General features: G+C 35.3%; 1 protein-coding gene across 1 annotated transcript in view; it reads left to right on the top strand.

Moving 5' to 3' along the window:
* The window catches only part of DGKB (diacylglycerol kinase beta), a 335,774-nt gene that overhangs the window by 297,912 nt on the left and 10,529 nt on the right, over positions 1-27,333 (top strand). The window contains exons 23-24 of the mRNA XM_041466733.1: positions 23,377-23,497; positions 25,185-25,245. Coding sequence (XP_041322667.1) covers positions 23,377-23,497; positions 25,185-25,245 — 182 coding nt within the window. The remainder of the gene's footprint in view (positions 1-23,376; positions 23,498-25,184; positions 25,246-27,333) is intronic.

Genomic DNA, 27,333 nt, shown 5'->3' with positions numbered 1-27,333 from the left:
TTTTCTATTGTGGTATTGTGGATCACTGATGTATCTTCTGGTTTTCAAGGGTTATTTTCTGTTTTCTTTAGGAAGTCACAATTCTCATTCAGAGGGCAGGACCTCTCAGAACAGGCATTAACTATTATAATCTCAGTGTATTTCTAGGAAGTCATTTGTGTTACTGATCATAGCCCAAAAGCAGTTTCCAGAATGTTTATATTAGATTTAGTGTCTTTCCATATTAGAGATTTCAGTTTTTACTAAAAAAATAATGAGATTTAAAAAATCACTATCATAACAGGCAGGTTCTTATCACTTCTACAACAATCTGTGGTATTAAAATGATAACAATTGCATTTTGTGAATTAATTCAGCTCATGTGCAGGGGACAGTGACTGGCTTTGCCAGAGCTTTAGAGCAACAACTTTGCCTTTGTCCTTCAATGTTGTTAACCTCCTCATTTGCTTCCTTTAAATTGAGGAAATAATCAATAATACCAGCTGCAGCTGTTTCTGTCCCTTTGTCTGCCAGCCAATCAGTTTCAATTGCAAAATCAAAATCACAAAGAAGCCTGCAGTCATGGAATTAGTGAAGCCCAGAGACTTATGACATAATGCAGTCTCTGAGCTTTTAAAACTAGAAATTCTGCAATGAGAGCTAGGTAAGTCCTTTTGCCTCTCTGCCTTCTTTCTCCCTTCATGCAAATACACATGTAGAAATACACATACCCATATCTACATGTTTTTGCTTTATAAGACTAATGCACATAATATTTGAAAGCTTGTTTGGGTGGATTTTTATGTTTTCTTGTATTGTTTCTTGTTTGTTTAATTTTTTTAAAACTTCAAAAAGATATCTGCGGTTGTAGCTGATGTTTAAAGGGGAAACATTTGGATGTTGGACTTCCAAATGACAACTTCCAAAGCAGAGTTGCATGACAGGATTTGTGTGCTGGACTGTTCTAGAATGAAGTCTCTGTAACTTAAACCATAAAAATGCTTACAGATAACCTTATCCACCTGTTCTGGTCAGATGCAAATAGTTCTAGGTGCCAAGTTCTATACCCTCACTAGTAAATATGCTAACTTGGGAACACTTCCTTTCTTTTAATATATTCAACTGAATTTTTGAGACTTGGGTTTTTTTGTTTCCCTTCCAGTGTTGTACTGCTCACCTGGAAGTTGAAACACTATACTTATGAGTATATTCATAAAAAGGACTGCTTCCTGTTTATAATACTAAAAGGTAATACAGGAACAGGTTTTTATAGATGTGCCCAGAACCTGTAGGAGAGGCAAAGAGTTAGCCCTGATTCCATAGCTGTTAAGGTGTGGTTAAATTCAGCAAACTGAAGGAGAAGGAAATTGATGGGTTATATGTCTTCATTAAAATAGTTTCATGAGAGGGAATGTGCTCATCCCCTATGTGCTCAACATAAATTTTCTTCCATTAAATTTGTTTCTAAAATCAATTCAGTCTTAATTTCCCCTTCTAAAAAATTTGATCCATAATTAGGGTAGTATTTTAAAGAACACATCAATAGCATTCCCAAATCCAAGAAATCCAAATAGCATGCCTTATTGTTTCTCTACCAGATCTCACAGAACAGCTTTTATGGTCATTTATTACATGCTTCTCTGACAGAGTGAACAGTGAAACGTGTGCTAAAGTAGCCCCTCTGAATGCACTCCTATCTCCTGGCAGTGCTCTGTAACAGCACTCAGGAAACTCAGATCTGCACCAGGTGGGAAGCCATGAATCCCTCCAGTGCCTGCACGAAGTTAAACAACATGAACTCTGGTGTTCTCTGGATTTTTATTGAGAAGATAAATATTTATTCATAAATATAGAGATAGAAGATGAAATGGCAGTATTCAGCTCTTCCTGAAAATTATTTTCAGACATCTGGAAGTGTAAATACAGTCACTTTTTTTTCCATATAGATCTAACAATATTCACAACTGTTATTGCCAAGGACTGTTGCAATACATTTTTAAACTGTGAGTTTATTTTTGTTGATATTGTTCATACTGAGTTTTAGTGGTTTATTCTTTGCTGAAATCTTTGCTTATTCTTACTGCAGCATGGTTTCGTATGTTAGAATGTTAGAAAGCTATCTAAAATCTGATACTATGTGAAGGCTTGTGATTTTGTTCACCCCTGATTCAGTTAATCTTTATTCAAATACTGAAGTTGGAAATCCTCAATATAATGGCCAAATAATTCTGAATGTTAGTGTTGTGTGAAAAATTACTTAGGGAAAATGTGTATCTAAGCAGCTACTGTTCTTTTTTATTCATTTGAATTGTGTTCCCTTAATATAAATAAGTTTTCAGGAAAAGATCTCTTTCTTTGGGGGCATAGAAGGAATGAAAAAAAATCATTATAAAGTAATGATTATAGAATAATCTATTGCTAACTTTATAGACATTATAATACTATAATATTAGAGCTAGAGAATTAAGTGAAATTATTTCAAGTATTAAGTTTCAATAAATGTCAAGAAGAAAAGTTTTCGTAACATTTTCAGGAAATATGAACTGCCAAAAATATTTTTGTGTAGCAAAGGTGTAAATACAAGCAGTGTGAATCCTGTGAAATAGAAAAATTATTTAATCCAGAAATTTGAGGGTTACTGTCACTGGTGTGGTTATCAGTATCTAAGCTCTTTTAGCCTTCTGTATATTATTCCTTGAGAAACATCATTACACTAACTTATGAATTTATTGTAGGTGGAATTTAACATAGCATCCTATAAAAATATTACAGGTACCTTATTGCTGCTGGATCCATGGACTGTAGGTCTTTTCAGCAAAGTGCTGTGTTCTGTGTGGGAATAGTCTTAGAGAGCAGCAGAGATGCTGTCATCATTGTCAGAGGGCTTTTCTGTATCCATCACCGATTTTCCTGTTACTTGGTCTGTTGCAGCACTAAGAAACAGGTTCTTTTCCTATTTCCAATCTGGACATGTGTCTTTTACCTCGAGCATAATCTTCATTTATGTTACAGATCTTTATCTGTAACATTTTATCACTCTTTTTGAATTTTACTAATGTTGAAGATTTTAAAGTGGTAAAGATAACAACAATGCCATATGTCATTCTTGTTGTTTGGAGGGGTTTTTTTTGTTTGTTTGTTGAGTTAAATGCATCTGATTAGTGCAGACATTTCAAAAAGTGATACCATAAAAATGGGTGTTTCATCTTTTTATTTTGGGTAGAATAGAAACTAATAAAAATTACTACCACTGTGGAGCAAATGCACAGTCCTAGACCAAAACAACACATGACCCAACTGAAGTTTGGTTAGTTCAGCATACAAAGCAATAGCTGAATTAAATCTGAGCCAGATCCCTCTTTAAAATACACAAATCCTACACCTAGTATAGCCGAAATTCTGGGAATCCAAGGTCTTTTAATCCCCCATAACGTTTGTTAAACAACACCTTGTAAGTTTGATTTTTCCCTGGGGGAGAAGGGGAGGGGGGAAGCACTCGCATATATATGCACAATCTAATTCTACAATTGCAAATGCAAGCTTACTTAAGCAAATCAGGAAGGGAGATCTGGCATGTTGATTATTTTAATTGAATTGTTTCTCCAGATCAGTCAAGAGATCAGAGCTTGTTTATTTCTTTTTCTCAAATGGTTTTCTTTATGCAAAGTATAAGTATTTATGCTTTTCCTTGTCTCTGCCCCTCTTTTACATCATTTTCTTTGGGGAAAAAAATTCTCCTGTTCTTTCCCTTGTGAAACTATATGCTGCAAAAACTTCCTTCAACCAGGTTCCCATCCCTATAAAATGTCTGTTCTCCTAAAGGAGAGGTCTGTACATTGTAGCTTGGAATATATTGCTGTGGGTCTTGCTGATTTTATTTATTATAGGTATGTTAGGTATGGATTTACACTTTTTTTTTTTTAATCTTAACACATGATGCAGATCAATTTAGAGAGAAAACAATTTGATGCAATCATAGCATGTACTGAGATAGAACTTCAGTTCTTATTGGGCCCAAAGTATAGTATTAGAAACAGTACATATTACACACAGGAGCAGCATAAAGCTTGTCATTTCTATGTTACTACTTTGAAATTGCATTAAAAATGGCTTGTTTCCTACTACCATTAGATACTGTTTTCCAGCAGGATCCTTTGTGTCCCTTGGATCAATATAATTTATTGTTTTCATTCAGTATTTGCTGAAGGTGTGGGCTTGTTTCCAGCTTGACATGCAATGTTCCTTCAGATCAGTAGACTATTATACTGTTACAGAACAATTCAGTGTTTTCATCACTCTACCACAAGTTCATGATCTAGCTACAGAAATTCCCTAGGCCAAAACAGGACATTCAGGAGTTTCAAGGACAAACAGCATATTTTAAATCACATATTACTGCTCAGTTTGTAAGAATGTGAACTTTGATAATTTAATTGCATTTAAGAATGATTTCATTTTCAGGATACATTTTGATTTTCAAGAAGTTAGGCATAACTTCTGTGCACTTCACTGTGCATCATGGCAGTTGCTAAGATCAGCAGGAGGTCATACTAGTCAGGAGCACAGATAACTTCCTGGTCCTTTGCCTTTTCACTATGGACTGCTACTTAGGGGCCTCATCCAGGGAAGGTGTCTGGGTACTCCACTCTCGCATGCTGAATCCATGTTTCCTGTCTTCAGGAATACTTTTTCTTGCTTTCTTCATAATTCTGTGAGAAATTCTGTTCTTCTTACACATCGATGAGCCTCTGATGTGCTGTGTTCGGCACTCTTCTGTATGGCTTAAACCCTAAGGGTATCCTGCTGCTGGGAGCTGAGCAGTCACTACTGCTGCTGTGGCTATAACTCTTTCCTAATAAAAGACAACCTTGGTCCATCAGTTCCCACCTTGTAATATGGTTAAAGGGTCAGGTCCCAAGTGGAAGGGAGTGTTTGACACTTACTTCTTCCCTTCACTGAAGAGAGAGTTAAGGGAATAAGTCTCTTCATTCTCTTGATGAGACAGGGAATGTGGGTGTGTGTCTATAGAAGGGTTGGATATGCTCAGCTCCTTCCTCCTTCAGTGTCTTCTGAACAGAGGTGCTGGCACTTCGATGCAGTGGATTGCAACCTGTGACTATAGTGAATAAACCAGTAAAAAATTAAAATATACTGCATTTTGAAAGGAGATACCGTGACATTAAGAGAATCATCATGCCAGTATCTAGTAAGCAGCGTTAGTAAGAGGTGGCAGGACATAGAAGATGGCATAGAATGAGTGATACAATAATAAAGGCTAAACAGATGGTAGTTCTGGTACTAGGAGTTCCAGCATGGTTATCCATAGACTGAGAGAATGAAGGAATTAAGAAATAAGAAAAAAAGGGGGAAAGACTAGTAAATATACATTATGGATTTTGCTAATGGAAGATATTTGGCCAAAAAATACACTTTCCAGAAGTGAAAGGTGATGATATAAGGAATCTGAACTAACTAGTAGACTTAAAAACATAGGTGATGTGTGCTGTACCATAGGAGGTGGTCATTGGTGTTAAGTGTCTGGACTGGGAGAAGTTGGCTTTACATTCTGAATATATTTAGCCTGTTTTTTGCTGTGTAAATTATGGCTACCGTTGCATGTCTGGTACTTAAGAACGTATTGGTACTCTGGTTTATTTCCCTTGAGAGTAATTTGTGGGCATGAAAGGAGAAGGGAACAGGAGAGCGAGCGCTCCAGATTCCTTCATTTGTTGATAAATGTGGCTGTACCTGATAAACAGGACTATAATTTTTCTCTGTTAGGTGGGGTAACCAGGTATCTGCATCCATTTAGCATGTTTTGTTACTCAATAAGAAGAAGCAGGGAACCTGCAGTTTTTTGGAACTATTCATCATTATTTGTTTTGAGGGGTTTCCAGGGATTTTTTTTTCTCCTTCTTCACTCTGTCTTCAGGTTTGTTTTCTTTTTCAGTATGTAAATGTAGAAGAAATCAGGTTAACACTTAATGAAAATAATTTAAAATTAGTGATATTGAAATAAGAGGATACCTAAAGACCCCTAAATATATACATAAATCAGCAGGGACAGATGATGTTCAGTGAAGGGTTCTTAAATAACTGTCAAAATAGATTGTGGATCCACTTGCCATAATTCTGACAGGGCATTAGAACAGGTGATGTACCAGGGGTCTGAAGAAGAGCAAATGGTTTGCCAATTAGTTGTAAACTGGCAGATTGGACCACCTGGTCCAGCTGTATCTGAAATGTACTTCCCATAAAGTTTTCCTCCCAGATCTTTATTCCTAGGCTACTGGGTTCACAGTTTGCAACAAAGAAAAATAACTGAAGGTTTTTATTTAACACAGAAAAGGAAAGACTACACAAACAAAAACAAGCCCCACAAGCCTCATTTGGTCTTTAAACCTGGTTGTATAGTTGCTATTTGTGAAGCTTGTGCTTTTCAGGTATTTTTCTTTCTCATTTTCAAAGGATCTTTTTATACCTTTTCGAACTTACTTGTGAGCCTCAGCTGTGCTTTCAGCACAGAATCAATTTGGAGAGATTTAAAAATATAAATGTTTGAAAGGATACTGATATCAAGGATTGCTTGTGGCCATCACCCAAAAGTAAAAAAGCTAAATGTCTTCAATGTTTAAGTGAAAAGTATGGAAAGCATTATTATTACTATTGTTGTCAATTTTCAAATTTGTAATTTATTTCCACAAGCAAATGTAAACACCCATAATTTCAGGTTTTAAGTTGGAGTGTCTTTCTTACACCAAAAGTGGATCTAGGTTGTAATAGTCACAATTTGGTTAAAACCAAGAAGCATAGTTAGATTAGGAAATATTATCAGATATTTAATGTTAAAATTTTGTAAGCATTACAGTTAAGTGTCTGTCTAATAATTCTTAGAGGTTTATTCCCCACAGCTAAGACTGTCCTATGTACTTCTGAAATATATAATTTGGTGTAGAGAAGAATTGTGTTGGGATGAAAAAAAATTGTATCAAGCCAAACACAATCTGTAGACTCATCAGCTTTTCTTGCATGGTATGAAAATGAAAATTCAATATTGGTCTGACATCCTTTCATCTCTATTCAATTGTATCTTTTCAAGTGAAAGACCGAGGTTTTTGTTTATCTGTGAAAGCCAAAAAATATTATGATGAACAACTAAATGGACTTTTTCTTATCATCATCCATACAAGAAACTATATGGAGAAGTATGTAAACATTAGTTTATATTATGCTGATGGAATACCGGGGGTTTTTTTATTTCTAATTTTTTAATTACAAAAGTTGCCATTTTGCATGTGTTTTGTATGGCAAAAAGCCATTAAAAAGAAAAAAAAAGCAGCCTGGATGTCTGAGCAGCTGATGTTTGTAGCAAGAGGAAGAGCAAGGACAGGCTTAATTCTGCAACCAGTGTTCACATCGAGTAACATCTGTTCATGTGAATAGTCCTATTGAGCTGCAGGCACACTCACAAGCTCAGAGAAAAGCCATGCTACTGTGTACAAGTGGCTTTATGATGGTCAGCCTAGAAAGAGATCATTGGCATTGTTCAAATGAGCAAGAGCTGGCTGGCTTGAAAACGATGTGAAGCCTGGATGCCCAATTAGTAACTGCGTTTCGGGGCTTTCCGTTTCACTGTGGATTTCCTTCATAACTGTCCTCATTCATGCCTATTAAAACCCCCGCGAATGGAAAAATAGTTGTGAGCAGTAAGCTGACATTTGCAAGAAGGCTGAGTGACTGACCTGAAGAGAGGAACACTTCTCAAGCTAGCCAAGGAAAACACCAAGTGAATCATCGGTCTGCGCTGGGGTGGGACTTCTGCTGCACTGGGGAGGCAGCGCTGCTCAGTGATGGGGGCTAGCATGCACACTCTCTTTGCCAGACCTCCCCTGGGACTCAGCAGTGCAATGCAAAGTGGGTAGTTTACATCTTAATCTCATAGATTAATAGTAGCAATTATTTCTTTTTTTTTTTAATTGTCTCCTCCTGCTTATTATTTATGTATATTCCAGTACCTCCTAAGGAGCCTAATCAGATAGTGGAGTTACAGGGAACAAACACGAAAAAAAACCAGTCTGTGCCCTGGAGAGCTCGCAGTATGCTCACTGTTTTCTTGGTGATCATGACTGATCGTTGATTTCACATGTGAAACCAGAGTATGAAAAATTTTATGAGAATGTATATAGATTAAGGTTTCCCCACTCCCATCATCCAGAAGAATCCAGAGATACAGTAACTCTAAATAGTTCTTTTGATTCGATAGGTACAATTGGACTAGGGCTGTAAATGAGATGTGGTAGCTTTCATACATAGCAGTTACATGGGTGACCTGAATAAAATTCAAAATCCCTGACTTTTCTCCCTGTGTCTTTGTCACTCTGTGATTAAAATATAGATAAAAATAAAATGAAAGCATTTAAGCAGTAATTTCTTACACAACTCATCTGATATTGCATCCGTTTAGGAAGTTAAGATACCAAACACATGGTGGTTTTTTTTATTCTCACAGAACTGGCAGGCTTTGGAGCAGATCCCAAATAAAGATCTGTACTTCATGATATTAGCAGTAGTCATGACTCCTGTGACACAACCTCAAAATGTGGTCCTAGTTTGTGACATACAAAAAGCAATAGGCAGTCTGTCTTGGCCTTTACAGATGAAATACTGTAACAGGAAAATCAGTGTAGTGGGGGTTCAGCAAAATATATTCTCAGTTTGATAAAGCTTTACTTAAATTTTTAAACAACAGCTTTTTCCAATTGAAAGATTAAATATTTAATTGAAAATAAATTAAGGTAGCAGGATTAGGTAAACATAAAACTTCTATTAAAAGTTTATTGTACATGCATGTGGAAAATTCTCTAAATTTACTCTGGTTTTTTTGTTTTATCTACACTGAACATAAAAAGTTAGAAGAGCAACAAAGGCTAGTTAGTTTTTGAATTAGAACTCAAAATACAGAAAAAAACAATATTCAGACAGTCTAACCTTAATTCAGTCCTCTTGTGAAGGCTATAGTTTTCTGGACTTCATGTAGTGTTGTACATTTTATTTTCCATGATAACTGCCATGAACTTCAGTGTGTATGCTGTGCTTTGATGATATAAAGAGCTGTTTAAGCACTGGGAATTAGCATTGGCAATGTCATGTTCTAGGATATTTTGGAAGAAAACATATGAGGGAAAAAAAATCTCAAAACTTAGCCATTAACTCTGTTGTCCCTTACTGCTTTCCTTTTATCTTCCTCTGTGTTTTTGTTTGGTTTTCGTGCTATAGCCAAAAGAGCATTGATTAATTTCATTTCATTCTGAGAGGATACTTCGCCCTTTATTCAATAGATTTTGGACCGGGTCCAGTTCTCATTATATCTGAATATGGGTTGAGTCAAACTTTTGTTGAACTTTCTCTGTGCTTGCTATTGAGAGAACATTTGTTTTTAGAGTTTTGTTTTGTTTGATTTTTTCCTTGCATAAATCAAGATGAGGAATCTTGGGTTTTTTCATATGTTAAACTATGTATAAGGATGTTTCTGCTTTTGCTTGTTTATTATTTTGTATATCTGTTGAATTAAACAATATGTTTCTATTAATTAAAATAGAGTACCTGGAATGTTCAATTGGTATTAGGTTTTGCGACAGCTTGGGGATTTTTACAAATTCAAAAATAAATCAAATAAAAATAACACAAGTCCCTGATTTTTAAGCTCAGATTGACTTGGCAGTTCCCTTTATATTAATTGTATACGTACCAGTTTCCTGCAAGTAGTCAAAACACTAATGTTTTTCCTTGTACTTTTAAAGCCTTTTTAAATTATCATTGCCAGAATTTACAAGAAACTGATAACTGCCATACTGTTACAGATGTTTCAGCTTCTGCAGTAAGAACTCAAACAAGATTTTCAAAAACATAGTTATTTTTAGCATTTTGTAACTCTAGTGACCATTATCGAGTAAAGGCCGTGAGAAATTAGATACCTTAAAAGTAGCAAATGGCAGCTTTTACAGTTATTAAATAAAGGTTTGATTCATGTGCATTGATGGCACAATTACAGCATGTTTAACCCAACTCCTGAAATATGATTAGCATAAGCTGATATTGTAGTTAAATATTTAGGTGATGCATACGACATTTTTTTTTCTCCTGGATTCCTGATTTTGTTGTCATTTTCTGGAAATGTCACAATTCGTATCACACATACCTATAAAACTGGATGAACTCACTTTTCCTTTAATTTCTCCTATTCATATAGGGGAGGATTAAAATTATGCTAAATTTTTCATAAGTCTAATATCAATAAATGAATATTTAATGAAAGACAAAGCAGGCTTACAGAATAAACTGGTTTCAACAGCTGTGAACATGTTTTCATTTAGTTCATGCCATACTCACCTAGGATTCTTTACTCAGAAAAATTAGATTTGTTAAGAAAAAAGGACTATGAGTACTAACACTTCAAACAGAAGTCTCTTTTTCTAAATAATCCATCAGTTGTGAGATCTTCTTTCACAACCCCTAAAGCATTGTTCCTTTTCATTTTAGTCAGCCAAAGCAGCTGGGTCTTTATAGCTGCAAAATGTTTGCTCATGACCAACTGCTGTTTTGTACATCGCTTTTCATCACTAACAAATATTTTATTTTTCGCTGTCACTCCACGCTTGTCATAACTTGTCGAGGAGCAATGTAGTAACATATATCCAGTTAATCAATGACTTCTCTGTCTCTTCTGACCTGTTCTTCCCATGATGTATGCCTGGGAAGGTTGCACTCTGCAGAAGATCCCCCAGACTAGCAAAAGGGTCTGTGTGGATGCAGAAATACATCTGTAGGACTCAATAGGATGATCTCTTCAGACCTCAAAACGTTTGTGGTAGTAGATTGAAAGTAATTCACTGGCCAGAATTATTCTGAAGACACTTTGAAATGTGATTGAGATATCTTATGACAGTGACATCTGATCCACTTTTGAAATGGCTCCTGAGTACCCGCAGCCATTTGGTTTATTATAAGATAACCACGTCAGCCATATGGTTTGTAATCTGCTGCTGCAGATCCATCAGGACCCTCAGGCTGTGATCTCATCCTCGGGGCAATGATTCTGATGAGTCTGTGGTGTTACCCTTGTCTAACAGTAGTAGCAATAATAATGATAATAATGTATACAAGAAATACAAATCAAACATATGGACATATGCATCTGATACTTTGTGACTGTGGAAGCTCATCAGGCTCATGACAGTCTAACACTAAATGCGAGACTGCTCGGGAACTGCAGGTCCTCTAGGCAGACAGAAAGTCACAGCACAGCATCAAAGCTCAGAAAGGCAATAAAGTGAGTTTTGCTCATGTATAATAGTACTTATTTATGAAAGATATTTTAAAGCAACCATCCAATTATTTCATTTATTTAGAATTGCAACATGCTTTTGCCAGATGGTGTTTCATATCAGGTCAAAAAATAATGAAGGAATTTGGCATTAGAACTGAAGTAACAAGAAAAGATGAGTGACTAGGGATTGCAAATTTGTTATAGCTTTTCTGTTTTGGGGTTTTTTTTCCATCAAGCTTTTGTAATATTTTTTTTGCTTCTCTTCCCTGTGGATTTATTTGTATTTATTGCATTTTTGTCACACCTTATTAGAAGTTAGGAAAGATAATTTACAATGTGGTGAAACAAACTCCCAATTCCCAGGGAAATGTAGACTTAAATAATTTGTCCTTTCCCTTTTTAGATTATTTATTAGACATGTTTAAGGGGTTTTAACAGTGGCTGGGGATGGAAGGAGGTGATTTGAATTCGCCAGGAGAAAGAAACAGTTTTTGAAGAAATTCCTTCAAAGCTTATTATGTCCTCTTTTACTATTGATGATGTTTTGTTCCTTTCCTGAATGGGAATGCAGGAGTTGTTATGCTGGACAAATAAAGCATGAAGGGCTGTGGTTCAGACTCATTAACAGTGCGCCAACATGAGTAGATTCTTCAGAATACAAGTACTATTCTAATATTTCCTTTTTTTTTTTTTTTCCCTTTCCTCCACCCCCTGCCCCCTTTTCAATCCATTCTCGGGAAGAGTTTCAAATTTTGCTGGTGTCATGGTAATGGTGAATGGGCCATCAACTTCCACCTGAACTAACATTACCATTGGTAGTTGTTACAGGTTTTCAGGTTTAAACAATTGATTCCTGAAATCTTTGCCTAATTAAGAAATAAAAGATTAAGCCTGAACCACTTACTACAGTAGGTCATGATCTCAATAGACTGTGTTGGAATCTCAAATATTTCAAGGATTATTAGATTTGGACTTCAATGAATACATCACAAGTAATTAGTTTTGCATTTCCTAGCAATCATTTCAATCAGCTGTCTCATTTGTTCATTTAAAGTCTTCTACCAAATATTATCAATATTTATATGAATCAGGTATGTCACTTGAAATAAAAATTTTCACACTATTATGAGGATTGGCTTTAAAAAGTCATTTTACATGAAAATCTAGAATTTCCCAGAAGAATGGACATTAAAATGAGAAATTTCAATCCAGCTTTAGTATTTTAGAGAGGAAAAGCTTTTTCTACAGGCATTTTTTCATCAACTTTGAGTAGATCAAATATACAGTTTTTCCTTTAATGGTTCTTTCTTTCCTGGGGAAAAATGCTCATTTTCCTCAACTATACAATTAGAAATTGCTAGTGACTCTGGTGTTATGCTTCTATGAAAAGAAAGACCAAAAAAAAAAAAAAAAACTGTGGCTAAGATCCAGAAATTGAAGGACTGAAACCTGTCTTTTGGTATGCTGGAATCTAAAGCCAGATGTATAATACAAATACTCCAGTGGAATATGGAGGGGAAAAAAAAGAGATAATCTCATAAATACAGATGCTAACAGTCAAAATCACTCAAGCTGTACTGAAATGTCCTTTGCACCTGGCACTGGAGGTGTTAGCCATGCCAGTTCAGTTCCCCAACACAGATGTTCTTGTTGTACCACTTCTTATGTGTAACATTTAGGTTTCTATTTAGCTCAACATAGCACACATAAATACTGTGCTCCAAAGGCCACCCATTTATTAGTGCACCTGCATCTTCTGCTTTCTTTAATTCCCTCAGTATATTGCATTCCCCTTGTGCTGCTGATCCTACTGCAAAGTAGTGTTATGGAAAAGAAACTGAAGCTAACATCACAATGCATGAATTATAATAATGTGTGATTGCTTTTGAAAAAAAAAATTCATCATATTATACATGTAAGGCTGAATTTTCAGATGCTGGAAATATGTAAATGTAAGCTTGCTTGTTGTACACAACCTTATTTATAATGCTTTATAATTAGTATTCTGAAAGCATGTACCATAAAGTAGTTACCATAGCAATAGGTCTGTATAAAGAGAGCACCTAACAGTCATGCTTGAAACATGCATGTGGTCCTTTGGATATTACTGAGTGTTCATGCTCAAATGGTTTGTTGGGCAGACATCAACATTAAGGTCCTTTAAAAATGTGTCTCAGAAACAACACTAATCTCCTTATCTCTTTCTCATGTACTTGTCTTATTCTTCATCATTCAGAAAAAAAGCAAGAGTGAAAAAACCCAGTCGAAATTAGATAAGAATAATTTTGTTCATTTTATAGGTCTTCTATTTTGCATTACAGACCTTGAAAATAGATTTTTCTTACCATTTCTAGTCCCTGTAAAGACAAATTCCGTAAGGCTCTACATTTCAGTAGAGCTTTTCAGCACAGGATTGAAGGAGGAGTTAGCTCTGGGCAAGAACTTTGCTTCTGTATTTCTCAGATACCTGAAACATCATGAGTGGTGCTACAACTGAATAATGTGTGCTCATAGTGAAACATTGTGGCTTTCTGTTTGTGACAGAATATATTTTTTTTTTTAAATATAACCAGATCCGATTTTGCTTGTAAGTAGTCTTCTTTTGTTCAGAATGAAATAAAGTTGGGATTTTTTTCTGAGAGGTACTGTTCAGAACTAGATCACTAAAAATAACTTGGGTCTTGCTGCTGTGATACTTGTGGCTGACTTTGGTCTTTTTGTCCTTGAGAAGAAATTTGGAACTGTTCTGTACTTGATCATGGTTATGGAAACACCTTTTGTTCCTATGTGTGTGGCAATTAACTGCTGAGAAAAGATATTGAAAAATAGCTATATGTCAGTCATTAATATTTAAAATATTGAAAGGTATAATAAGAAATTTATTTTTGCTTTCTTTGTGGTCCTTTGAATTGTCATTCCATGCAAAGCACATCAAAGACATTTTCTTGCATCACTATTAGAGGTAACTTTCCCATCTGCTTTCTGCAATAGCAAAGGTTTCAGTGTATCCCAGATATGTCTTGTAAACCAGTAACAGTGTAAAAATACTGAATATTTGACAATGTGTGTAGTTCAGATAGGAAGAAAAATAACGGCAGTTCTTTGTACGTAGCTAGGTTAGATAGCAGAGACCAGATCTTACAATCACAACTAGTGAGAACGGAACAAATGCAAGGAAAAGCCCTGGGAAAATCTGCTCACATACTTGGAGCTTGGTCCTGGAGCTATCAAGCACACTTGTTGCCCATCAAACAGTGAGTAAGTAGAGGGTGCATCACTTCTTCAAGCCTTAACCTCTACAAAGTAGCCAACACATGGTAATTTTGAGTGGTAGGTTTAGCAGAACTCCTAAGTTGTCCAAGTGTGCTAACTTGTCTCCCAAAACTTCTCTTGATGACAGGAGAGAAAAATATGCTTCTCCAGAAAATCGGATCTCTTAAACTGTTTCTCTGAATCCCTGTCAGGAGAAAACTAAGCCTTTCTTCAATTCTCCATATATAACTGCTTCATACCATAAGAATTCCTCTCAAGATACCATCCTTTCATCTGCTTCTTCTGTTGCTCCTTTGTCAGGCTTGTCCTGGAGATCCTAGGCCACCTCAGACAGCACCAAATACTTTCAGTTTTGGAAAACTAAATCAAAGTTTAGGAAACTAAATCAAAGCTTCTTTAACTTTGTGGGCTGCAGGAAGTTTAGGAAAGTTGTCTGATTGACAAAAGTGTTACAAATGCTTGCCCCAGGGTTCACTGGACTCAACTTCAATTGTCTGATGCTCCTTCTGTACAAAGAGAGAGTCTGAACAATGTAATTGAAACTGCAATCCAAGGTATGATTGTGGTGTTTAGTCAATTAAAATAACCCAGGTATTGAGAGTAAGGGCAAAGAAAGTTAGGAGGCAAACCCACCACCAAAAAGTTGAAGTCTCAGCAAGCTCAACAGACTATATTGATGCCTTCACTGATTTCTTTGCTCTTAGCACCTATCCAAACAACCACCTTGGATATCTTTACCATATTGAAGGCTCATCCCCAGGTGCAGTAGAAATACATAACTTTAAATGTTTTAAGGCATGCATTTTACCCCATCATAAATGATGAGGAGTAATCTATGAGACATCTCATTGATGTTCAGAATTAGTTAGTTAAGTTAACCTTGAGTTAGGTTCTTGGTTAATAAGTAAATAATGCTGTTGCTAAAAGTGGTATCCACTTTGCATAGTGTGATCTCCAAGCACCATGGAATACAAACATAGTGGAGGAAGAAAATTGAATTGGTTCTCATGAAGAACAAGAGAAATGAAGGTCGTCTTTGGGGATATCTGAACTCCTGGACCAAAGACTCTACCACCTTAATCAAAAGTAGTTTAAATATTCATGTAAAAGGAATGAACATTTCTTTCTGGCAGATGACAAAAAAGCTCTGGTGGATAAATATAGGGGTAATGCTGTTAATACAGTTTGTAACCCTGCAGAAAGGAAACGTTTATCCTGTGTTAGTACTAGTTCTCCTAGAAATGTACAATTCAAAGCTGGTTTTCATTGATCAGATTTCTACATTTCCATAAATATTACTGTATTTTTCTTTTCTAGTCTGTGGCATTTTTATAGGCTAATCAAATATCCAGTATTACTAGGAGCCATTTAAAGTGAATGCCAGAACTACTAAGGAGTAATTTGAGAATTAGATCTATTTTTGTTAGTTGAAATGATCTCGCTCATATTCGTACCTGGTGCTCAGTAATACGATAGTACCGACACAAATAGGAAGATATCCAGTTTGAAGTTCTTAAATATCTGTTAAAAGTGGTGAGCAGTCCAAGCACATTAAAATTCCATTTTCCCCCATACAAGTGTTTGCTGCAGATGACCCCCACTGATCTTAAATATATTTCTGTATCTGTAACTGAATAGAGGTTTTCCGTACAGCATGTTCTAATGGTACTCTGGCCTTTAGCCAACAAGGCACTGAATAAGGCTATTTTTAAAATACAGAAACTGGGAACAGCTGCAGCAATCAAATTTGATAAAAACAGAGAGGAACTTTGCTTTTTTTTTTTTTTTTTTTTTTACGGTTTGTCCAAGTTTAGACTCCTTTCATAGAACGGCTTTTGTTCTCTTGGATGAAGAGGGTATAAGCGTAACACAGTGAAATCCTTTTGAACAAACAACTTTTAAAAGAATACAGATTAAAATAATGGGAAGCTTTTTGGTGCGGCAGGCAGCATGTTCAGTGCAATTGTACCTCAAACTATTAAAAACATAAATCCAGTAAAAAGAATACACTTTGTCTGCCAACCTTTACCATAAAATACTTATACATAATGGTCTCCCAAACTGGAGGATAAGATCCCTTGTTTCAAATTTTGAACATCTGAACACTGATATTTGGGAATAGTTTCTGAGTGGAAGTGATTTTATTTGAATGCACTGGTGTGGGTTGGTTTTGCGTTTTGGTTGTTGGATTTTTTCTCCTTCTCTTACCATTAATCAGAAAAGTTTCTATGAAGAACTCTCTTTCCCCCTACTAAGCTTGGAAAAAAAAGTTCACTTTAGGAAAAGTTTCACGAAGGTCTTCTGTGCAGGTTAAAAAGTTTCATAAAATATTTAATTGTAAGGACTGATTCTTCCTTTTTTGTCCTTTTATATTTTGGGGATAAACTCACCATTCTGTGATTAATGAGCATTGGGAGATGACTGTGTATACAGAAAAAAATCCATTACACAGTAGTAGGCTGAGCTGTGTTAAATGATTCCATCTGAGGATAGAGCCTGTGTGCTAGACTGGTACAAGATAAGATACTGGGTGAAATTGGAGTTCCACTGAAATCAGTAAGAATTATGCCACTAAATTCAGCAGAGAGAGGATTTTATTGATTGCATTCATTGTAAGTGACAAAACTAGCACTTTTGCATCTTACCCCATTATCCTATCAGGGCTATTAAGTGCACCATCAATTCTGATGGTGGAGCAAAATTCTACTGTATTTCTCACGTAGGCTTAAATGTAGGTAATATATATCATTTGTGTTTGTCCACAGAGGTATAAAATGTGTTTGCATTTTGTGTGTTTTTATGTACATAAAATATCTGCCTAATTTATTATCACCATATCTGAGTATCTCTCCAGGGTGAGAATTACATCAGTGATATATCTTCTTTCACACTAAGAGGAAAGTTTAGCTTATTTTGTTTTAATATTAGGAAAACAAAATAAGACAAAAATAAAAGCTAGAGAATCAATACTGGCATGAAATACATGTATGGATCCACTGGAGATTTTCATGTTTACAAGCAAACTCAGCAACACAAAATACTCAAAACCAGGGTGACATACCATAGATATAGGAGTTGATATGTATATATATATATAGATATATGCTTGATATATAATGTTGACTATGAAGTCAACATTAAGTGAGAGAACAGACTTTTGATAACAGAGTGTTAAAATTCAGGATTTGCTGATTTATTTCCTGTGTCTGCTCCAAACTTCACATGTGATCTTGGCCAGGTCAGTTCTGAAAACTCTTGTGCTTAGCTTTATGTGGTAGAAATAATATTATGACTCTTCTGGGTCTACAAACAATATATTCAGCTGAATACGTGAACAAATATTTTCCAGGACCTAAACATGTCTGTGTACAATTTTCACTTTGTAAAATGGACATAATAATATTATTTTTTCCCCAATGCTTTGTCTGTTTTATTTGTCTATAAATTCTTGGATAGGAAAGCTGTCTTTTGTATATGTCTGCAAATCAGTAACAAAACAGAGCATTGACATCATCTGGGCCTTGAGATACAGCTCTGATATAAACAATTATAAATGCTGAGGCAAATGTTACTTCAGGTAGCTTCTCTAAAGGAAGACATAACAAAACCCAGGATGTACAGATTGCACAGAATTTACTAATTTTTTGTAACCAGGAATTAGAAAAAGGTGTTCGTATGAAATCAGGAAAATATTATGACAGTAATCACATTTCTAGCATTTTTTAACAACAGTCCCTATCACTGCATATGGAAGGGACCTCACATTCCTGCATAATGGGTAACTGGAGATTTAATACATGCTGTGTTCTAGGAAGATACTGAAGCATTCATGTGGTGCAGAGCACTGAGCTTGGGAGTTTTTCAAGGATCCTCTGGCATCATACCAGCTTTCAAATTCTTATCCAGTATTTTAACTGGAACCAAAAATTTCCAGAGTGATGATTACCAGGGTTTGATTACATTTAGTAAGCTATGGCGCCCCTTCTCTTCGAAGACAAACTGCTGCCAGAGACAGATTTACCACTGACCAACAGTGTTTTTATGCAAATGTGCCTGAGTGAGTGCAGTAACCCCAAGTTATAATAGAGTCATTCAATCTCTTGCCAGGACAGCAATATTTATATATTGCAAAGATAGATTGGATATCAAAACCAGTTCCATTACAGGGGGAAACTTCTCTATGTAAATCAGTTTTTCTAATCACACCATGTTTCTTCCCACCCACCCCCTACCCCATTTTGCTTTCCTTGCTTTATCTTCATAGATGAATTCCAAATGTGTTTTTCTCTTGTGTGTTCACTCTGAGTATTGAAGCATTCAGCTAACGCCAAGATAATGGATAACGTAAACTTATTACAAAACTTTAAAGTCTCCAAGTGTGTTTCTCTGGGCCTTGGGAAGGGCTGTAAAGGGCTTACAGTCACATACAATGTTTTGTCTGCCACTTGTGCAAGTTTCTGTTTGAACTTCTCTTCTTCTGCTGCCTTGTGGGAAGAAATGGGCAGTCAGCTCCCTAGTGGCTTTATCCGCCCATCAGGAATGAGTGCAAGGGTCAGATGCCCCTCAGCATGCTGCTCCCCTGGGAGAGCTGGCTTTGTTTACTGACAGGGCTAATATGAGGAGACACGTGAAGTACTTTGGTTTGTGGAAGAGACAGGAGAGACATGGTGCTGTGAAAACATTCCCACACACTCTAATGGCTCATTCACATAGAAAACAAGCGAGAGCCTTCAGCTCTTTCACAGAGCTCAAAGTAGAGCAAACGGACTGGGGAACCCCAAGGCACCAGTCAGAAAACACTTTCCTAATGGACTGAGATGCTCTCTGTGATAGCTTACCTATGAGACCTCAGCTCTCCTTTAGGCAACTAAATGAACTGGTTAGAAAGAAAAACTGCTCAGTATCTGATATTTGCTTTTGTTCACTCTTAACTGTGAAATTCTTCCTGAAAATCTAACATTTAGTTTCCTAAACCTAAACTTTCTAAAACTAGTTATAATAGGTGAAACATGCATTGGAGAATTTTATCATTAAAATCACCGATTATTTCTCTTTAAAATAAAATCAATAGGATGCAGAAGAAACACAAGAAAGAAATGTGTCCCTAAAAAGAAAAACATATTTTGCTTTATAGTTGTCAGAGACACAGATACACAAGAATATAATTTGAGGATCAAAAAGAGTGCTTTCACAGTGAGGTCTCCAACACAATAGGGATACATGTCACAGAAAAATCCACATTATAAACTGTTTTAAGTGACAAATGATGTTTAGTGAGTGGCAGAATTCATTATTCTCCACTACAGTTTATAAGATGCATAAGAAGTCGGCAAGAATAGTGATACTAGATCAACCCACAAGTTTGCGTAGCTCAGTATCTGACCTCTAACACCAACCTGTATTAGAAATAAATCATAAGAGAGCAAACTTAGAGTGATTCTTTTCTGTTAAGATATCCTACCAAATATGTATCATTTTTGATTTAAATAATTGCAGTTTAACGTGGCCTCATGGCACAACAAGATATTATGTTAAAAGGATTTCCTGCTTGTCTAGAAATACTATAAAACTCAATTCTTGCATTTGAGAAATACTGAATTACATGACTGTCTTCACCTACTCCATTGCACTTAGTATTTTGTCATCTTTCCTCCATTCATCTCCTTACTTCCTGAAGGCTACTAGTCTAATTTATTTTCATACAGAAGTTGCTCTGTATTTGTTACCACATTTGTTCATCTGTCATTTCCAGTTATTTTTCTTCCTCTGCATTGCTGAGTGAACTGGAACTACAAATTCCATACCTTATGGATGTACCAATTGCAGTATTTGATGATCATAAATTGAGCATTGAGCTGATATGTTCATAGAACTTGCCACAGTAACTCCACAATGTTCATTCCAGCATGACAGTATCAATTATAGTCCAGCAAAATAAGCATGTACACATGGAGACACACACACCATCTTTATTTCCAAATGTTATATATATATATATGTATATGACAGTCTACATATCTGTAGTGAGTGCTCTTTCTCCTTGTGGGCATTAAGTTACAAATATTGAACTTTCTGCCTTTGTAAAGCCCCATTACTCAGTACTATAAAAATCCTAAACTTATTTTATAATTGGGTTTTGTTTTTCCTTCGTTGAATCTTCATTACTCACTGTCTGCTTCTATTTCCAGATTATTTTGGGGTGTATGTTGAGCAGTACAGAGGCCCACACTGATCTTTCTGAAAAATCAGTGATAAACTTCCACCAGAATGAAGAATGACTTCCCCTTTCCTATCTGTTAATTTAACAGAAGATCAGATCTCCTTTAACAGAGCTTACTTAGTCTCTTTCAAAGTCTTTGGTGGAGACCTTTTAAGAAGAAATATCATCCCGTTATTTATGTCTTGGCCCTTTATATTCAACCAGTGTACCTATAGCCATGTAACATCCTTGAAGAGTGTGACTAAAATAGACACACTCCCTTTTCCACTTTTCACTCTAGTTCTTATCAAAGTCAATATATCTCAAGGATGTGTTGAAATGGATATGACTATGCAAAAGCATCAGGTCAAATATATCAGCAAGGGCAGGAGTGTGAACTAATGCAGTCAATAGTTGCATGTTACATTTGCTTTGGTTTTTACTGCTTCTGAAGGAAAGTTATGTCTAATTTAAGCCTGATTCTAAAAATATTCATATTTGGCCTAAAATAACTCCACTTTGGGAATGTGCCATTGCAAATGTGAAGTTTTTGAAAGGGCTTCACTTTTTTGGTAGATGAGAGTATTGTTCAGTTCCATCTTCCAATGTTTAATATACCACATTTAATGCAAAGTGCAGTAGAGAGCAAAGGGCAGGATTTGGCCCTTAATTACCCTGCTCCTACTCGGACTACTCTCACAGCTCCTGAAAACTGATGCATCAAATATATATCCCTGAAAATGTCACTATTCTGAATGTTGCACATGATGCCTGAGCTGTCAGAAATAAAAATCTGTTCTTAATTATCCTTCCAATAAAAAAAAAAAATTCTAATGGCCCAGTGAATAGCAATTTGATGTTTTCTTTGGCTAAACATTTTAATGATTTAGTACATCTAAAAAGTTCTGTGTGCCTTTATAATATATAAGTTTTTGAAAATGAGTCGTTCTTTCCCAGTTAAGTCTCTGTGGCTACCAAGAAAAGCAGCATTTATTTAAATCTCACTTAAGTTTAAATGTTAGTTACTTATGGGAAACATTTTAAGAAAAAAAAAAGCCAGACATACAAAATTAGGCTAGCATGTGTTACATGGATACAAGCTATAAAAATATATAGCTAGAATTAATTATATTGTTCATTTTAAGCTTTTGACCATCTTATTGTTTTCCCTTAATGGGCAAGAATATTGTTTATTTTTTTCTTCATTAATATTATATGGAACTGATTTCACTGCAATGAGAAAATGAATAAACCAGAAAATATTGAGAAAGTATAGGAAGAAAAATGAAGGCTTTGGATAGTATCAGATTTTCTGCTGGAAACAAAATAATCCAGATCATAAATCCTATTTGCTTTTAATATATTTTTTCCCTCATCACAATACATCTTTCAGTTAATTACCTTCATTGAAAGCCAAAGAAGTGAACAGAAAAGACTCCCGTTGAAACTTTGGAATAGCCTCATAGATACAATTTTTAGCATGAAATTTTACCTTCGTTAAGGGTTGAGGGGCTTAAAATACACAGGGCATTGTGGTCTCTTTTCTTCAGAGTTTTCAGTGTGATGATAGACTCCAGCATTTTATCTCAATGCTTTGCTTCACTGAACAATGCACCTTTTGGAAACATTGACGTTAACAGCCAGTTTATAAAATACTCATATTATACAGCTAGAAAAGAAATGTTTCTTTTTCTTGTCCATTTGGTCTTGGCACCATATATTTATGCAGGAGAATATAAAACATTTCATGCTAAACACTCTAGTTGATTCTGGATAGTATTTCATTACCTTGCTTCGTTGCTTCTGAAAGCAGGCTGCTTATTACTATTTAGGTATCTGTACCTGAAATTGTACACAGAATTTTTCCTTACTCCTTGAAGCTAATTAAACTAATATTTATTTTAAAACTTTTGGAAGTTCAATACCAAAGTACTATTTAGTCAAAAAGAAGTGTGAAACGAAAAATATATAACTGAGTGCAAACAAGCATGATGAAGTTGGAAAGCTAGGTGGATAGTTAAAGTGTTTTTCTTCCTTTTTGCATTGCCTCTGTGTGCTAATTAAGGCACTGATCCAATGCAAAAAATAATAACATCTCATAATGATAATGCATGCACATTAAGGGTGCATTGGAGTTGTACAGATGGTCTGGAAAGTACTGTATAGAGGAGGATCCTGTAGGGTCTGGAGCACTGACTTTTTCTTTGCAGATTTTAAATATCTGTTGAAAAAATAAAAAGCATGAATTTCTGCACTGTAAACATCTCATTCTTTGTGTGTCAGGTAGCCAAAATGAAGGAATGTCTTATTTTCTCATGTAATGAAATTATTTATTTAGTCTTCATGTATTAAAATAAACCACAGATATAATTATTTTATTTCAGAATAATTTTGGTTAGGATATTGTAGAATCATGTGACAGCTGGGCCCAGTTGTGTCCAACTTAAAGCTGCAATTCTCCTCAGGAATAATCGTTTTTGCCAGTTCTGTTCTCCACATCTTTTATTATCAGTTTGTCTTCTGACAGTTTTCATTGGTCAATATGACTGCTGTCAAAATGCTGTCAAGACAAAATGTGGATTTTTTTCAACTTTTGCAGATCTAAGTGACCAGCTTATGGAAGTGGTGGGTCTGGAAGGAGCCATGGAGATGGGACAGATATACACAGGTCTGAAAAGTGCTGGAAGACGGCTTGCCCAGTGCTCATCTGTTGTCATCAGGTATCAGCAGCTTTAATTTACACTGCAGTGTTGGAGTGAAACTGGAGAGTTTTATGTATTGACTCTCTTTTGTAGTATAACAGTCATAACTTTTTTTTTTGTTGATGTATCATTTTTTCATACTAAATGAATCTATTCCATATTCTATGCCCATACATCTTCCTTTCTTTAAATGTGTCAAAAAACTAAGAGGTGTTTACATTCAATCTTCACATGTTGTATTCAAGTGCCATTTTTTCCAGTGAAGAAGTACTGTCAAGCATTTGAAGCAGAAGGAATAAGACATGAACATCTTGGGGTTTATTGTTGACATATACTCTCAAGCCAAAAGTAATTTAGCATTACTTTGTCACATTTTAACCCATTTATAATGCATACCACACCAGGGAATAGTAGTGTGTAATTAGTAATTGTAAAGCACTTTTTGATCTGTGGAAGTCAAAGTGCTCTGTTTCTAATTTATTTGTTATTTACTGAATACTGACAAGCCACTATGATTAAATCTATTGGTATGTGCGAGCCGATGATGGTGGAGTACTCTAATTTCATTGTGTTTTTATCATTTCTAAGATAAGAACATTGACAATAGAGTGAACTTGAATTAGAACACGAGGAAAAAGTAACTGTTCTATCTTTTGGATTAAATAAGGACTGAAAAGGAATTGACCGTCTCTTTTTCAGTCAAGAATTGCTCAGTAAGAATTTTCCAAAATTTATTAAACCCATAAGCTCTGCAATTATGAGCCTAAAACAGAAGAGCAACAATAAAAAAATAAGTAGGAACCCTTCCTGAACTATAAACTGAGAGCTCATTAAACATTCTTCCCTTCCTTCCGTTATGGCCATAGGTGGTAGGGGATAATTCCATGAAATGTTAGTTTGTTTTCAAAAAACATCCAGTCCAGAATTTCCATTGACCAACATGAGTCACTAATTTTTCCATTATTGCATTTATCCACTCCGTGCTGTTTCTAATAGTCTTGTGTGCAAACTATTACTATAAAAAAATACAGGGTTGGAGAAGACCATAAATGTAGTAAATTTTTTTTTCTGTTCTCGTTTTGTTACACTTTTCTTAACGTGACACCCAGAACTAGAGAGGGAATACTGTCTGTATCTTTCTGTTGAAATCAGCACCCCTTTGCTAACAATTTAAATTTATAACATGGCATGTTAAACACTCTGAATACAGACTTCATTCTCCGTGAGTGTTCTGTCTAACTCAGACACAGTGATTCTAGTAAGTGGTGATGATAGACCTAAATTTTTTTTCTCATTTCCTTTATAGTAGAATAATATATATACTATATACTCGTGCAATCTAAATTATAAAAAAATAGCACAAATTTGTTTGTCTTTTCTGTTATTAAGGTTTCTTCCAGAAGTTATTGTGTCATTCATTCATTTCACAAATTACAACCTCTTCTTCCATGAAAGAGTAGTGTATTACTAGAAAGATACATGAAAATTTGCCATGTTTTCGCTTTGTGTGCTGAAAATCAGACTAAGCTTTTAAAGTTGACTATGTTACATTTGTAAGCATATTGAGTCATACTGGAAATTTCATAGGAGTTTAGGGTGAATCAGGGTTATATCTGTATGCCATCACATATGTGCCTTTTTAATAAATACATTTATCAATTTTTTCTAGTTCCTTTTTCTTATATGCTGAAATTTGTACCTTTAGGACCAGCAAGTCTCTGCCTATGCAGATAGATGGAGAACCTTGGATGCAAACTCCTTGCACGGTAACTGCAACTGATTATTTTTCTTTCTCCTCTTTTTCACTGGTAGAAATATTTCTTGTGTTTAGAAGACAACTGTTTTCATCAGTATTAACTCAATTTTCTTAAATAACATCTTCACAAACTGTTTTTATATACTTCAGTACTCCCTGCATTTTCAGTTTATCATTCTGAATTCAAACACAGGTTAAAGTGGAATTAGAAGACATCTATTTCAGAAGTTTGGAAAATACTTGAAGAGTGCAGTCTCAGTATCCCTTTACCCAATATGGCCATTTATTTATGATGGTGTATCAGATTTAGGCTCTCTATTGCTGAGAAAAATTCAATCTTTGTTTTGATGCTAAAATGTAGAAAGTAATTAATGTTAGTCTTTACATTTAGAAAGCTTTTGTATTGTGTTTTTCAGAGTTCATATCAAGAAAGTTTTAATTAAAGCTGAAGTCTTAACTGTTCTGCTTCAATTATACAATAGGACTAATATTTTTTTAAGTCCTTACAGTTTAAGGGGTAAATAAAGGAAATTAGTTTATTGTTTCAGTACCCACACATATGAAGTGAGGGCATACAGACATTAATCTGCATAGGTTAGGATAACCTAGGATAGGATAGGCTAGGCTAGGATAGGAACTTTCTCAGAGAAGGTTCTTTGAGTGACTCTTTAGAGACAATGCCAGAAAAGGTGCACCTGTAAGAACTCTCCATTTTCATCTCCAAGAAACTATAGAGGCTAACCAAGCATTCAGAGAGGAGGCTGAAGAAAGCCAAATTCTTTATTGTCCTGTGTACTCTTATTAGTATGTTTTAATATAAAGTTCTATTAATTTTGCTTCCCTAAAGAAGACCTGTGCTTTTAAGTAGATGAATTGCTGTAGCCTTGCAGCTTGTAAATATAACAAAATAGTACTGTGACAAGGAAGAAATCCCACTACAAATGGGAGCAATTTTCAAAAAAAGGGTACTGGATTCCTTTCATGAGCTTTATGTCGCTGGTAGAATTTAAATTTACGCAAAAAATTAAAAGGGTGATGTACATGAAGGTGCTAATGGGCATGAAACTGATAATATATGGGTTAGGATGAGAGAAGAGGGTTGTGGTAGTTTGTGTTTATGAGATGCACCATAGCGTACGGCTGAACAGTGTGAAGAATGCTGAACTCTCATTCTCTAGGGAAGTGCTCAGATTCTGCAGTGTGAGGAGAACCATAGAAACACATACTGTGTGAAGGCAGAACAGTGGGGATTTTATGAGATTTGTTGCAGAAAACCTTTTGGAGTTATGAGATATTATCTTTACCTTTTCTACAGTGATGGCTCAGTGCAGAGCAACAGTGCTGAACCCAGCAGTTACTTATTCAGGAAAAAGACATGGAAATTTTCAGTTGCCAGATTATGGAAGAGAACTTATGGAAGGTTGCTGGCAATAACATGTGCTTCTTTTTTTTCTTTTTTTTTTTTTTTTTTTTTTTTTTTTTTTTCTCCTGATGCTTCCTCTGTGCAGAATCCCTGCTACCTGATTGATAATTCTAGCACAAGCTGCCAGTGCAATTGAGAACAAACCTGGAAAAAAAGACAGTTCTTGCATTTCAATTACTGTCCTGAGGAAACAGTAAATTACTATTGACAAATATTGCTGTCCAGTTTTAAAGGGGATAGAAATGGCATACACTCTTCTGAGGAACCTATTCTTTTTGCTATATCGTTGTTATGAGAACATACTTGGCACTGTGCAAGAAAATGTGTTGCAGTTGAATGTACTTGTTTAGTATTTGAGGAAAAAATACTTGAACTATTTGCTATACCAATGCACCTCTATGAATTTAGATATAGTATTATTATTTTTTGTTATTTTATTCATTTTGGGGGTTTTTTTTAATCTATAAATTGTAATTATAACATATAGTATTTTAAATTATTTTAAATACTGAGGAGTTTCAGTATTTATTGCAATAGCTCCTTGCATTATTGTATATGTGCCACACTCTGTTTCCTACATCTTACAAAGTAAAAAATGTATATGGTCTGACCTCTTTCTTCCCCACTAATTCTAACTACAGTAGAGGTTTTTTCTTTAAGTTATCTGCAAGTAGC

The sequence above is a fragment of the Pyrgilauda ruficollis genome, unplaced genomic scaffold, assembly GCF_017590135.1.
Source record: "Pyrgilauda ruficollis isolate IOZ18807 unplaced genomic scaffold, ASM1759013v1 scaffold2, whole genome shotgun sequence".
NCBI lineage: Eukaryota > Metazoa > Chordata > Aves > Passeriformes > Passeridae > Pyrgilauda > Pyrgilauda ruficollis.
This window is presented reverse-complemented; position numbering and strand designations above follow the sequence as displayed.